General features: G+C 43.2%; 1 protein-coding gene across 1 annotated transcript; it reads left to right on the top strand.

The window, feature by feature from the left end:
- The first annotated feature begins 3,493 nt into the window (after positions 1-3,493).
- tspan34b (tetraspanin 34b) lies at positions 3,494-13,170 on the top strand. The gene is made up of 8 exons (XM_080774886.1): positions 3,494-3,728; positions 6,596-6,672; positions 7,159-7,374; positions 9,674-9,748; positions 10,161-10,268; positions 10,388-10,534; positions 11,614-11,709; positions 12,208-13,170. Exons 2-8 carry the CDS (start codon positions 6,616-6,618, stop codon positions 12,274-12,276), a joined length of 768 nt encoding a protein of 255 aa, XP_080631012.1. The 5' UTR covers positions 3,494-3,728; positions 6,596-6,615; the 3' UTR covers positions 12,277-13,170.
- Positions 13,171-15,774: the final 2,604 nt, after the last annotated feature.

Here is a 15,774-nt window from a genome sequence, read left to right on the forward strand (position 1 = left end):
TTTTGAAGCAGATGCACTTTTTATCTCCTGTCAGTCTTATCAGCTGATACATCACTGTAAAACCTGAATATGGCACATATTTTATTTCTGAGTCATTTGTTTCAAACAAATGATCATTAAACTGTCCTCGTCTATGTGTGTGTGTGTGTGTGTGTGTGTGTGTGTGTGTGTCAGTCAAATGGTCAATAAACCCCTCGTTTATTGAACCGCGGCATTGCACACATGTAATCCATTGCACACATGTAATCCAAGTGGCATGATGGGGAAATGCCACTGTTATCTAAATCAAAGCAGGTCTTGACTTGAAGTAGTATGCTTGTAAACTAAAGGGAGCTAAGATGTACTAGATAACAGTCCTGTGGGGCTCATTTTAGATGTTTTTACAACTGACGGAAAAAAGTCATATCACTAAGCTCCCCTAAATTATCCTTTTTTATCTCCACCAGGCAGAAGGCAGGGCTAGAAATAGTCTCTGTGTTTCTGTCTTTCACTCTTAACCACTTGAACCCTATAATCTCCATTCTGGGGTGAATATTCTGTGAAAATATCAGTTCAGTCAGACAACTCAAGGAGGATGTAATATATATATTTATTGAATATAGGATAATCAATGCAATATATTTATTATGGTTTGGCGATGTATTGGATCTGCTTTTTAGGTACTCAGGTCAAGCGCATCAGTCCAGACCATAGGGACTCCGAATCCCCCCGTACCTAAAACAGTAGATCCAAAACGACAGGTGGTAGCTGGGGTGGAGGTGGGTCAGCAGCAGAATTGAGCGCAGGTTGTATGACAGCGGCACGCTGAATCGCTGATACAGCAGCAGTGGGCATACAAGAAGGCAGAGGAATGCAAACCTCTGGTTCAAGTAGCCGGTATGAGATGGGGTGAGCGTGTGATTGGCTGAGTGAATCATGTGGATGAGAGCCTGATGCTGCGGTGGCCCAATTAACGGCCGGCGCGCTGACTGAGGTTCCCTGACTGAACTTGCTCTGTGCATGTCTACGACAGGCGCAAATGCTCATTTCTACAAGTTCACAGTGTGTCACAAATTAATGCGACGAGTCAGTTTGTAGATTGCTATTTTCGTCTAAAATATTTGAAATTGAGGGACAAACGGTGCAGAACTAGTATGCGGCTAATAACTTCATACAAATTTGACATTCAAACATGTAGAGCCAGGGGTGTCCAAAGTGTGGCCCGCAGGCCAAATGCGGCCCTGGGATAAATGTAATGCGGCCCGCAGCTTCATACCTCAATTGTATTATGAACGGCCCCGCCCAACAGTACAGTATTTATTTTATTTTATTTATTTTTTATCCCGTGATTTTTTAACCCATTTTTCACCCGTGTGTCAATTATTTAATGTGATCCTGGGCTCTACACACCCTCCACCAACCTAGTCCCTATATATGGGGGACATGGGGAGAGCAACGGACTTGAACTCATGCTTCCTTCATGCCTGAGTGTCCAAGTTGCTCCTTTACACCTGACCGGGGGAGTTTCACCGGTTGGACGTAGTGCGTGGAAGGAACCAGTAACTTTCCCCTCCATCAGGCGCCCCGGCTGGCTAATTTCTTCTTATTTAGTAGTTTTCTAGAAGATACAAAATCTATTATTTATCATGTCTCATTGTGTTGTCACTCAGTGACATTGTGTTGTTGAGGGTGTTCAGAGGGCCATGATGATGATGAATACATTGATGATTGATTGATTGATTGTTTGAACATTTTATTTCACAGTATGCAGAATGGGTACATTTCAAATGAAAGCACATAAGTCAATACAAAAACTGTTACTTTGTGGACGAACCATGACAAAGCACTAAACTTGTTTTCAACAGGGTCGAGCATTATTGAGCTAATCCCAGATGAGAGGCCAGACTCGGCACAAAGCACTTTCATGACAAATTGGGTTTGTCAATTTAGGGCATGGTGCCCAGCCCTTACTCGCACTGAGAGTGTGGGCCATAGCAAAAACTCAGCATAGTTAAAAATCTGACACGTGAAATCGCAATCTTTCATTGAATGGTGTGCGGGCTGTTTCATATGGTCAACCCCAGAACAGTATCATCGACTGTGGCCCAGACGGAGAGAGGCAAATAATGTGTATTAATTTAACCACTTAAACCCCAGCATCAATATTGTGGGGAAAAGCTTCAGCCTAAAATAGTAGATCGACATGTTCACAATGCGTTGTGTTGTAAGCTTTTCGATTGGCTATTTTCAGCTGAAGCTTTCCCCCACAATAACAGAAAACTGAACATTTTAGTATTGAGCCCTGAGGAACTCCATTTACCCATATGGCATATTATGGTGTTTAACCCATTCTGAACGGGAACCCATTTTGGTGATAGCATCATGTTATGCTTTAGCTATTGAAAAATAGCAGATCTACAAGCTCATAGCACGCCACCGAGTGGCGCGCTACGAGCTTGTAGGTCTGCTATTTTTGAAAAATCGAAGAACGACTGACATTTTTTAGAATCTGATCTCAGGTCAGAATGAGAATGGGTTCATCAGACCAGTGTGTGTCCAGTGGAAACCTCGTATGAATCTGATCTCAGGTCAGAATGGGTTAAGAGAGAGAGAGAGAGAGAGAGAGGAGGACAGAGACCATGTACAATCACTATTATTACTGGGGCATGCATCCTGCCTGGCAGAGAGGAGGGATTTTATTAGTGTGTTACTGGTGGTTATACCATTTCACGAGTAATCATTCTAAGCGGGGCTTCCTTGTATTGCAGCCGGTGATTCCCGTTCCAGTTCAGTTGTTACACAGTGTTCTGTGTCACACACGAAAAAGACATTGTGAAAGTTTAATATGTTCTCTCTGTCACGCTGTTACAGTAGAAATGATGAGGTCAAAGTCCAAACCAACAATGACGTATTGTATTGCTGCTGACAACCCAGTTTCCGATCTGTTCAGTTTAACAGCTGTTATGATTTTAGTATGATAATGATATTGAAGTTTATTTACTGTATATAGCACCTTTCAAAACAAGGCTCCAAAGTGCTGTACGCAGAGCAAGGTTTAAAAAACAACCTACAGTATAGCATAGTCACAATCGAAAGCAATATGAAAACGAGAAGAAACAAAAGACACAAAACAAAACAAATAGCAGCATTTGGCTCGCCTATAGAACGGTTGAAAAACGTTGTATCAATTCACACCTTGATACAAAGACACTCTGCTCTGTGTGTGTGTGTGTGTGTGTGTGTGTGTGTGTGTGTGTGTGCGCGCGCGTGTGTGTGTGCGTGCGTGCGTGCATTTGCGTGAGTGTGTGTGTTTGGTTTCCCCTCAGGACCTGAGGGGAAACCTGAGGCTCAGGTGGGTATGGCTCTGTTCTGGAGCCATGGTGAGCTGAACAACTTGGCTTCATGGGTCACGCCCACCTGTTCCTCTCATCCCGCCCCCTCCCCTCACTTGGAGTATAACAAACTGGCAGCCTTAGAATAAGACCAGACAGCTGACAAGAGAAAATAACGCATTCACACTCATCTCCCAGAGCGAGCAGCGGGGAGGGAGAGAGAGAGAGAGACACCAAGAGGACACAGGAAGAAAAAACAGCTACAGGGAGCCTCAGCGGTCTCTTCTGCTCCTGTTGACACTCGCCGTGCACAAGCAACCGCCTCCATCATCTGAGTGAAGACCAGCTGAACTCGGACATCACTGCTCCTCACCCTCTGACCGCCTTACCCTTTTTGGAACTTCTCATCTGAAAAAGGTACAGTATACTGACAAGATTTCTTTAGAGGGCTCACTTGAACTTGAACTGTCTTGAGGCTCACGAATTCAAAGTCATCACCGAGAAGTAGCATGTTGTTCATGTGCGTGTGTGTTGTGGTGGTGGTGGTGGTGGTGGACGGTGTTGTTGTAGGCGGATGCTTATTTCCCAGTGAAATCAGGTGCCGTGGCAACACAGGGAGGGATCCCACAATGATCCTTTGTGTCCCTCCTGAGATCTTGGCTCCAGCCGGCAATTATTTCCCTCAATGGCATCCTTTGAGATTTGTCTCATGTTTTGATGGGAGTTGGCTCAGTCCGAAAGGACATTTAACGGCTTTGTCGCTCTGTGTGTGTGTTATTAATTCAATGGTATTTACCTTGTTTTTCGAACTTGCAAATATCGAATGTCTCAGAGAAACATTTGCTGTCTTAGAGATGATCAAACATTACGTATGTAATTAAGTTACTTCATCTAATAATAGCATCTTCAAACGACTATGAATTAATTATGGTCATTCTGACATAGCAGTATGAGATCAAGTATTCTAAACTGGAATGTCATGCCATGCAATCATATCACAAAGATAATAATGATCTAATTGCAGCCTTCATAAACACAAAACAATTGTTCAAATGTTCACAGGTGGTGCAGCGGTGTATTATAACATCATTTGAATTTGATAAGGTGTGCTAATTTGCCTTAAAGCTCCAGAACCACACACTCTTTCATATTCCTTTTAAAATATGTAATATAGGAAGAGGAAGTGACAGTAAGTGCCATCATTAGTATCAGTTTGTAATTTAGGTATACAGTATGTTTCAGCCAGGCTAAATGTAAAAGCCATCTATGCAAGTGGCTCATGGGTCTGCTTGCAGGTTGCTAGGAAATGATGTTTGTCATTTGCATGTGACTCTAGTCTGTCTAGCCTGTTAATAAATCACAGGGCTGACTACTGAATGTTAGAGTGAAATAGCCTCTGAAAAGTGACCATAAGGAAGTGGGAAATGCTGTGGGAGGATGAAGAAGAGAAGAGTGATTTCCCTCAAGTCTCATTATGTTTCTATGGAAGGACACCCTGTCCTCTGGCTCCACATGTATGATTAACTTGATGTTAGCCAGCTTTACTCCGTCACATTACGATAACCTCTTGTTAATTGCACTCAATAGCCACTCCCTGTATTTCAGAACTGAACATACTTGTATGAGTGAATATTTGGGGAATGTTGAAATAACGTTTTACTATCATATACCTTTTAAGGCAAGCACAATGTGTGCAGTATGAATGTGAAGACAGAGCCATCCCAATCAAACCTCTTAACGCGACCCGTTACAATAGGGTTATTTGCTTGGTCATTGTTGTTTGGAATAACAATTTGCTTGTGTTGTCACTGTAAACAAAGGGCACTGTTTCCCATTTTGGAGGACTATACGTGCGTGCACACACACACACGCACGTGCACGCACGCACACACACACACGCACACACACACACACACACACACACACACACACACACACACAGAGAGAGAGAGACTCCAACATAGTGAGAAACAAGGGGTAACAAAGTTTATAAAAAAAAGTATGTGAAATGAGGCATTTACACAACCAGAACGTGTGTGTGTGTGTGTGTGTGTGTGTGTGTGTTTGTCTGTGCGTCAGCAGAGGTAGTTAATGGCATTGTAATCTCTAATCTGCTCCTGATTGCCTCTACTAAAACTACTGTCCTGACACTGTTCCAAAAATGCTGGGTGCGATATGTTGGCTAGCCAGCCATGGAGTTCTCTATGGGAATGCAGACTCCCAAGCCTTTGTTTTGGTCTTCTTGATGTATCTGTGACTAGAGTTTATGGACCTACTTTACCCCCTTAATATATCAGTAATGTTTTCAAGTCTGATGAAAGTCAAGCTGTTGCAAAAGGCATATTTTGCCAGGGTTGGTCTGTAACCTGCGAGGTCCTTTCATTCCCTACCCCTCCTTTTTATTTGTTTAGTTATCCATTTTCATGAAAATGCTGTGGTCCAGCTTATTTGCCTGTGTGTGTGTGTGTGTGTGTGTGTGTGTGTGTGTGTGTGTGTGTGTGTGTGTGTGTGTGTGTGTGTGTGTGTGTGTGTGTGTGTGTGTGTGTGTGTGTGTGTGTGTGTGTGTGTGTGTGTGTGTGCGTGCTGTGGTCCAGTTTATTTGCCTGTGTGTGTGACTTAATTCTAAAACAAACAAACCACTCACCCAGGTCACAGAAAGAGGTGCCGGACCTCTTTCAAATGTCACCAGAGGCCAGGGAACCGAAAAAGCAAGGGCTCTCTCGTGACTGTTTGAGCACGATAAGTGTGTGAGGTGACAAAGGCTATACCGAGAGCTTGGGAAAGTGGCAGGTGCTTTGTTCCCCCACCTCTCCACTGTCTTGACAAAGTGCAGGTTTTACAAAGTCACCATACACAGCATCTTTATTACGGGGGCCTCACTCTGTTAATTTGTGACTCCATCTGAAGCACAGCGTGACGCACTGAAACTAAGAACAAAACCTGCGAAGAAACAGCTAAATTGACAGCAAGTTCACGCTCTTATACAACGTCTTATATAAGGTTACTGATGGCATGCTCTTTACACATGTCACTTAATGTCAAATGTTGGTTAAAATTGCTGTTGATTATATGAGAAAATCAGAAAAATGTTCATTAAGGACAGGTCACGGGGTTTGTAGAAGACGTGAAAATCCAATGTTCTGCCTTGGGATAAAATTCACAGTAAAAGTGTTCATTTCCATTTAGATACATTTGTTCTTGTAGTTAAATCAACACACCCTGTAGATACTCTGACAATGTGAATTCATACTTTAAAAGAATATTATTTACTCATTGTTTTACAGGCAGAGCAAGCTTCAGCAAGATGGGGTGCTTTGGATTCCTCAAAGCCATGATGTTTGCCTTCAATGGCATTATCTTTGTAAGTGTGTAACATTTGGGAATCAAACTAATTCATAATAATGATGGAGGTGCAGTCGTGGTTGCCATAAAAACGTGTCATATAGGCTTCTTATAATGATGTACGTATATGTATAGCGTAAGTTGAGCTGTGGAACGATTGCGGTAATATGCAAACGCACTGCAAATATATACTTTACTGTGAACAGACAGACACTTTTATTAGTTTATGACACAGAAATGAGTGGGAACATTTTACATTGCCTATACCGTTTAAAATGTAAGTCAGGTTATAACTGTTTGCGAGATAAGAATTATGAACTGCACGTGGATACACAAAGTCCAGAAGACCTGCTCTGTATATATCTTTGACATTACCGCTGAACACTGACTTTGCAGCTTTAGGGAGCAATGAGCAATTCCTCTTTGAGGAATACATTTCTCCACCTTTCTTCACCTCGCCTGTCTCCCTCTCCCCCCCCCCCCCCCACCCACGTTGTACCCCCAGGTGGCAGGCGTTGCCATCCTGGGCGTGGGCATCTGGGTGAAGGTGGACAGTAGCTCCATCCTCGGCATCGTGGATCAAATTGAGGACGCGCCGTCGGAGATCAATCAGATCCTGAACGTGGGCTACCTGCTGATCGCCGTCGGGGCCGTCCTGCTCATCATCGGCTTCCTGGGCTGTTGTGGAGCCATTAAGGAAAGCAGGTGCATGCTGCTCATGGTAGGTTGCCTGCATTTTTCAAAAATAGCAGACCTACAAGCTCGTAGCGCGCCACTCGGTGGCACGCTATGAGCTTGTAGATCTGCTATTTTTCAATAGCTAAAGCATAACATAGTGCTAACACCAAAGGGGGTTCCCGCCCCCAAAATGGGTTAAATGGTCACGAATTGCAAAGTGACTCTGAACAAGACGCAATCATGTAAGAGCAAGATATATACAAAAAATCACACACGTGTGAACTGAGTGGTGCAATTCCTCTCTCTCTCTCTCTCTCTCTAGAGACAAAGCACTACCCCTCTCTCTGTTTCTGGCGCCCCCTACTGCTATTAATAAGTCACATACTCGTGCTCATTCAGGTACACAAACAGGTACACAAACAGGTACACGGACATTGCTGGTTGTAGGAGTGGTTGCACCACTCAAAAATACAATAAGGTACAAATATGATTTAAAAAAACCTCAATAAGTAGTGAGTCAATAAATGTTTATAATAAGGCATTAGAAAATAAATAAAAACACACATTTAGAATGACATGAAGTAGTATGTGAGAATTAGTTTTTCTTTTTCCATTTTGTTTGCTGTTCCAAAGTTGAGGAGCAACAGAGGCCACATCATGAATCAAGAAGGTTTTATTTGTCACTAAGAAAACGAATTGTTAGTCAACTTACCATTCATCTCACTGTAGCAGGGCTGCTGGTAAGAAGGTCAAAGAGGAACTAAAAGCATAACATTCTCAAAGAAGTATGAGAAAAGGTTAGATCTTACACAGTTGATGAAAAGAGGATATGACAACTTGTTCCTTAAAAGATAGGGGCCTAGTCAAAATGTACTGGCCAAAGGTTTAAGAAAAAGCTCAGCAGCTCGCGGGAATATAAATTTTTATCTTTTGCATCATGGATCCCATGGATTGCTGCGTTTTAAAAGAATAATTGACACCTGTTCCTGTGCAAAATTGTATTCCCTAGACGGAATTTTGGGGATTGTACAGCCAGATCACTTGCCTTGCACTTATACAGACCAGATTCCATCTCTACTTTGTATGCCCGGCATCATGAACCAAGGGTGCTATACACAAAGTAGGCGTGGTGAACATATAATATCTGTAGACCAGGGGTGCCCACACTTTTTTAACTTGAGAGCTACTTGCTAAATGACCAGCAGAACAAGATCTACCCACCAAAAATTATATTATCCCATTGCTGAAAATAGTTTAAAAATCTACCTGTGGGGGCTTTGGAGTGTGTCTGTGTGTGTGTGTGTGTGTGTGCGTGCGTGCGTGCGTGAGTGCACCTTAGACAGGCCCGAGTGCATGTCAATATGAACACAAAAATTGGTGTCCCCAAGTTTTTATGCTTAGGGTTAGGTTTAACATTAGACATCTATCCATTAGGTTAGATCAGTTGTAGTGTGTGTGAGTGTGTGTGTGCATGCATGCCTGAATTGCATTATGCACCCTCTTTGAATATGCCACTCACTTTGAATAAAGATTTTAATAACGCATGTTTGCAAGACTGGAATGCTGTGTTATTCTGAATGATGACAACACAACACCCATGTAATAGAATATTAATATTTGCATAGTTGCACTTCACGTGTCCTTCATTTCCTTCAATGCCGCTTTCTTGTTCTTCCATTTTGGATGACTGATGAATGTTGGTTTTTGCCGAATGTTCCCCTATTTTTAAGACATGCCAACAATAAAGATGCAAGGCTGCTGCGGTTAAACTAAAGGCTCATACATAGTCTGGATTTACGGTGGTGGGGTGACCACCGAACTACAACATGACGTCACGAGCCGCGGTGAGCAAACCACCGCCACCGCTCCAGCCCTTCTCTCTGTTTTTACTCACCACCGCTCAACGTTATTTCAGCTCCGGTGGTCAGCTCACCACCGGAGCGGTGGTCACCTTACCACCGAAAATCCAGACTATGAATAGGCCTTAACAATCCAGATGTTATGGTGGTATACACTTTCAGCACGTGGCGTTCGTAATCTGTCGAAAACAAAGTATTGCATTGTGGGTTTGAGGCAGGCCCCTTTTGATGTAAATCAATCAAGTCACCTTAATTCAAGTGGCATATGCCACTTGAACTATTTTTTTTTAAATTTTCATTATTTATATTTTAGGCCAGGGGCATGTCATGTGGTCTACCTGCACTGCAGCCTTTGTGATCTACTGGTAGATCGATCTACCTTTTGGGCACCCCTGCTGTAGACAGAGGGTCAGGTTGTTGAGGGGAGTGTGTAGTATTATGAAAGTCATGCTTATTCACTCTTCTTCCTTATCTTCCCTATAGTTCTTTGTGATAGTGTTGGTGGTGTTCATAGCGGAGGTGGCTGGAGCAGTGATAGTCCTGGTGTTCAAACCATTGGTAAGTCATTAGACAGAAATCCCTACAACTTTTCCATGCCAAGGAGCCCTACATTGCTAATAGCCTCTGGCTGCGGCCGCACTATTGTGAAATGGCAAAATAAATCAAACAAAAGAAAAAGATTGACCATCTACATGTTTGCAATGCATGTAGATGACATACAAAACATGTATATCTGCTATTTTTGTTTAGAAACTTTTACAAATATTTCTAAGAATTTTGAAAATGCCGCTGCACTCGCCTGCGCCAACCACTGGAAAGAGACGTGATATAGAGGATGGCCAGACACGACGAAGACAATAATCTTGAAAAGAGATTTTATGTACTTGTTCCTTTGAAAAGATGGCATTATAACAGAGCATAATTAGTCAGAACTGAATTCAAAAACAAAATTCTGCACTTTACATTTCAGGCAGATGATATGCTTAACTCGCTGGGATTGAAAGTAGTGGAAAACATTCGAAAAGATTACGGGGAGAATCCAGACGTCACACAGCTCTGGAATTCAACTATGGAGACGGTACATTGTTATGCTATACAAATTATTAAATTACTGTGATATAACTTAACCTGACATTTCCTTTGCACTCAACACTTCAGTGCTTTGACGAAAATAAATTATCTTTCTGTCCCTTGTAGCTACGGTGCTGTGGATTCTTCAACTACACAGACTTCATTGATTCTCCATATTACACCGGCAATGGAAATAACTTCCCAACGCAGTGTTGCAGCCCAGACACGGGTGGCGTTTGTAACACAGAACTGGCTGAGAGTGCATTAAACACGGTATGACCTCTGACACTAGTGTCGCGTAGCCAGACTATCAGAGAAATCTGCTGATAATGGCTGGGAAAATCTGAATTCAATGTATGGGCTTGAACTATGGAGAATACCAGTACTGACGAACCCTACACCTGATGCTTCTACAACTAGTCCTGATATGAAAGAAGGGCCATACAGTCTTTCCTTTGGTTCTGTGATATTTTTTATGTTTCAGAATTGTCAATCAATGAATGATCATTTCATTCATTCCCCTCCTTTTGTCCCTTTACACCAAATCACTTTGCCAAAAATCTACAAGCTCACTATGTGTCTATATTTTGTGATCTTGTAGATCTGCTATTTTTACTGAACGTTTGCCTAAATGTCCACTACGCTATGGTTGAAGCGGTTAACTTCAGTATTACATATTTTAACCAGCTTAAAAAGAGTGAATCGGGGGCACAGTCGGTAGTGCTGTCGCCTCACAGCTAGGTCCTGGGTTCGATTCCCGCTGGGGACGCTGTGGGTGCTGGTGGCGTGTTCTCTCCTCCTCCCATACCCGAGGCGGGGTTGGCCAAAGGGCCTTTCTGTGTGGAGTTTGCATGTTCTCCCCGTGTCCCCTAGGGTAGGTAGTAGGTACCCTCACAAAACAACATGCAGTAATCCTGGTCTCTAAACAGCCTCCCCCTGGCCAGCCGGGGCGCCTGATGGAGGGGAAAGGAACTGGTTGGAATAACGTGTTCCTTCCACGCACTATGTCCAACCAGGGAAACTCCCCCCCTGTCAGGTGTAAAGGAGCTACTTGGACACTCATGCATGAAGGAAGCACGAGTTCAAGTCCGTTGCTCTCCCCAGGTTGGCGGAGGGTGTGTAGAGCCCAGGATCACATTAGATAATTGACACAGGGGTGAAAAATGGGTTACAAAAACATGGAATCAAAAACTGCGTGAAGTGAGTTTGGACGGAGCTCCTCGTCACTTTTATCCCTGGTCACTGTATTTGCTGTAGCCATATACTGAACCCAGAGTTTGATACGGAACCATTTGGGATTAATTGATGGCCATTCGATCATAGATAGTAACTGGTGTTTATTATTTCCTCAGACAGTGAAACTTGGCTGCTTCCCGAGGTTAATACAACTGATCGATGAGAACTCAGTGGTTGTTGCTGCAGTGGCCCTGGGGATTGCAGCTCTGGAGGTAGGACACCTGCTACTGACTACTTTGGACTACTTATGTTCACATGGCCATGTCTCTCTGAAGCAGCCTCTAGTACATCGTTTGAAACAATGTATACAATGTTTCATAATAGCCCAGTGGTTCTCAAGCTGTTTAATTTCAAGGACCCCCATAACTCTGAGAGTGTTCAAATCAAATGGACCCTTACAGGCCAATTTGGTTCCATTTGGTTCCATTCCATTCGTACAGTTTCAGAGTTACAGACACGTGAGGGTCCATTTGGAACCCCATCAAGGAACTTGAGAACCACTGATATAGTCTTATCTATCATTATCAGGTCATGTTCTTTATTTCTTTTTTCACACACACACACACACACACACACACACACACACACACACACACACACACACACACACACACACACACACACACACACACACACACACACACACACACACACACACACATTCTTACTCTTTATTCTATTTAATGCTTGATGTTTATATCCTATCCCAGGTGTGTGCCATGATTGTCTCCTTGACTCTCTACTGCAAAATAGGATCAAAGGGAAGGGATCACCACTGAAGAGGAACTGTGTCTACCTGGACACTGGAGGCCCCGGTAGAGGACTTTTATTATGAAGGAAAATTATTCTTAGGGTATTGGACCGGGACACTTATATATCAAAACATGTGCAATCAACAATTATTAACACTATAATTATATTTTTTATCGAAGTATTGCCAAGAGATGCCTTTGAATGTACATATTTATTTCTTGAGATAGGAAGGCGACGTACTGTACCCTACACAGCATAGCCAGGGTTCCATCTTCATTTCCCAAAAGCTCATTTCAATGGTCTTACAATTCTATAAGCTACACTATAACACATGCAGGGGATAACAAGTGATTCATTGATTACATGATGAGATACAGTTGCTTTCATTGTGATACACGGAAACACTGAAGCGCGGATCAATGCTGGAGAGAGGGACTCCTGTTGGAGCGGTCTGCAAATAGCCGTTGAGATTTACACATTGTATGTACAGTATGCTGTATGATGACTACATTTCTTTTAAAATAAAGTCAGGTGTATTTCTCTAGACCAAGTGTATTTTTGTGCTGCCTAGTGTGCAGTGGTTTCTGGATCAGGGCCCACTAGAAAAGAGTTTGCGGTCCGCCCATCTGACCACTTAACATACTGTAATAGGCTGCCGTGTTGAGAGCATTTTCAGAGCATGTTTATATTAATGATCAATGGAGATTGTGTTCCAGTTTGGATGTATACTTTAAGTTCCTACTTAGCAATATTTTAATGAAAACTCGAGGTAACCCCAGAACACTAACCGCGGGTGATTTTCACCCGGACAATTATTTTCATGTGATTTTCTTTAATGTTGCCGATGTCTGAGGTGTGTGGGTCCTTGGGTACCTTCAGGATGCTCAGTGACATCATAGAAGGTGGGTGTGTTTCCATGTTTTTTTCTACGGGCAGGTGTTCAGTGAAGTAATGGTAAAAAAAGAAATCCCTATACTCCCACACTGGGCAGTTATCACACACTTGTCACCGATTTTGCCCGTTGTTTGGTGAAATTTCATGTTGAAATATTAAAGATAAGTACCTCAAATTGGCATGGATTGTTGTACTTAATACTTAATATATTTTGTGCACTGTGATAACCCTCAGTCTGTGCAGAAATGCTTCTGTTCCAAAACATTCTCGTGCGAGGAAGTAAATCCCCAAATGATTTGTCACACAATGTTTATGAAACATTAACGTGGTAAAACCTTGGGACTCAATGGAGGTCGGATTGGGCTAAAACTTTGCCCAAATATGGAGATGACATATACATCATTATAGTACTGACTACTGAGTGACGTCATAGATGACCGAGGCCATATGCTGCGTTGACACATCGGCAGAGGCAAAGCTACAACTGTAGTTGCGGTCACACACGTCACTACGGACGCACGCTTGGTGACCTCAACGTGCAACAAAGCGTCAACGCGGAAAATTATGCTGTGATCTTTGCATCTTTTTGCCTCTGCCCGTGTGAACGCAGCAACTTTTTTATAGAGATAGAGATCACCTGTGGATGTGTTGTTTGTGACGTTGCCCTCTGGTCAGCCTATTTAAGCTGTGAAGATCAATCTTCACGTCCACTTCATCCAAGTAGGACCTACGGAGCATTAGACGATAGGGGAGGGGACACAACAAGATCGAAGCAATATATCGCGTAAAACATGAGGGTTTGGAGTCTTCTCATCATTTTCTCCATCACGTTACTCCAAAGCTTTGGCGAGGACACTGTGGCAGATGGCATCAGCATACACCAGCTGGAGCGTCTGGTGGAGATGCTGACGTCTAAGGAGTGCAAAGACCTCCTGTGGGCCCTCTCCCACAAAGAGGAGAGCATATATGACCGTTTGAAGCGACTGTCACCAGAGGAAAACATACTCAATACCTCAAGCACAACCTCACCACGGTCAACTCAAGTCAGGAGAGATGCCACTGATGCTGCAGAGAGGGAGGACATAGTCCAGCATCTAGACCACCTAGAACTCGAGCCCCGCATCATGAGGATTGCTACTGATCCAGCAGAGAGGGAAAGCCAGTGCCGGAATGATCTGACGCAGTGGATTCTGAAGAACGGCGCAAAGACCTACGTCGACCGGCTTTCCCGCGCCTTGCAAAAAGTGGGCAGGACAGACATTGCCGTGGAGGTGGGGAAAAACCTCAACCAGGACAAATACTTGAGTCTGAAGCATCATGTCGAAGACTACCATAAAGGTTCCAGCCCTTTTAGTTTCCCGGGGGTCAAATTAGAGGTCGAGAACCAAGAACCAAGTATTGCAGGCGCGCCGCAGCCCCTGAGAAAGCGATCAGAGGATCTGACACGGTCTGAGTCGGACCTGATCACAGAACGGGTTCCGGCCCCTCAGAGGAGACTGCTGGACATTCTGTGGCCTTTGGTCTACGGCGTGCAGCTGTGCTTCGGGGGAGCCTCACTGCTCGGCATTTTTACCCTCTTCATCATCCACGTCTTCTACAGAGAATCCAGATAATGATGTTATGTTCAGGGATTCCAAATAAGGAGACAGTTATTCTAGCCAGTAGTAATACAATATTACTGTATGATACTCATCATTGTTGTTGTGTGATACATTCAAAATCATAATTGTGCTTTGGCAACACGTAACTCTCAAATCTAATGGCAGTAAAGTCTATGGAATTGAACTGAATTAAATTGAAAGAGACACAGAGTGAGAGAGAGAGAGAGAGGAGAGAGAAGACAGACCTTCACTGCATTTCCACCGTACTAGTGAGAGCTGAACTTAATTACAACAATGTGTTGTAAACTGATGTTGGCTTTGGAGGAAATGAAACCGATCTGGCTTCATGAGGAAATGAGGAGGGAACAAATTGGAGTAGAAATTCCAACTGCTTAAAGACCAGTGGTTCTCAACCTTTTCTGGATCAGGTCCTGTGTTTGTGGCCCACCCATACGTTTGGGTGGGCTGATTAATCAGACTTCAGATCAACACTGAATGCATCTCAGTCCATGACACACGTTGTACATATTGCACGTACAGTACTGTACATAAACACTTAACCTGCATGGTGTCCCTATTTTGGGCAGGGCATTTTAGGCAAACATTTTCTATTTTTATCCCCATAATAGTGACAATTGTGAACCTACAAACTCTATAGATCCACTACACTAGTTTTGCTATTTTGTGGGGCTTAAGTGGTAACTTACTCCCGAAACGATGCTTCAGGATGAGAAGGGTGATGATCTCAGCAGAAGGCTATATTGTAAACTGTATATATTGTAGAACAACAGAAAGGATAAATATCAGAGGTAATGTGACTGACATCAGTACTATGATGTCAGTCATCTCCATATTTGGACAAAGTTTCAGGAACAGTTCAACCTCCATTGATTTCCATGGTAAATTTGTAATTAAGTATAATAATGTGAACAAGTCTAATAATGGCCCCCATGTATAAGCATGGAGGGCATGATTACGACCGTGTTGTTATGTTTTCCAGTGCTGATGATGGATGGTGGGAGTGGCAGT

Source organism: Protomyctophum bolini, assembly GCF_963924005.1.
Source record: "Protomyctophum bolini genome assembly, chromosome: 11".
Lineage (NCBI taxonomy): Eukaryota > Metazoa > Chordata > Actinopteri > Myctophiformes > Myctophidae > Protomyctophum > Protomyctophum bolini.

Coding starts and splice junctions, on each gene's coding strand:
- tspan34b (XM_080774886.1), top strand. CDS start 6,616: ATGGGGTGCTTTGGATTCCTCAAAGCCATGATGTTTGCCTTCAATGGC. Junction 7,375..9,673: donor GCAGGTGCATGCTGCTCATG/GTAGGTTGCCTG, acceptor TCTTCCCTATAG/TTCTTTGTGATAGTGTTGGT. Junction 11,710..12,207: donor TGGGGATTGCAGCTCTGGAG/GTAGGACACCTG, acceptor ATCCTATCCCAG/GTGTGTGCCATGATTGTCTC.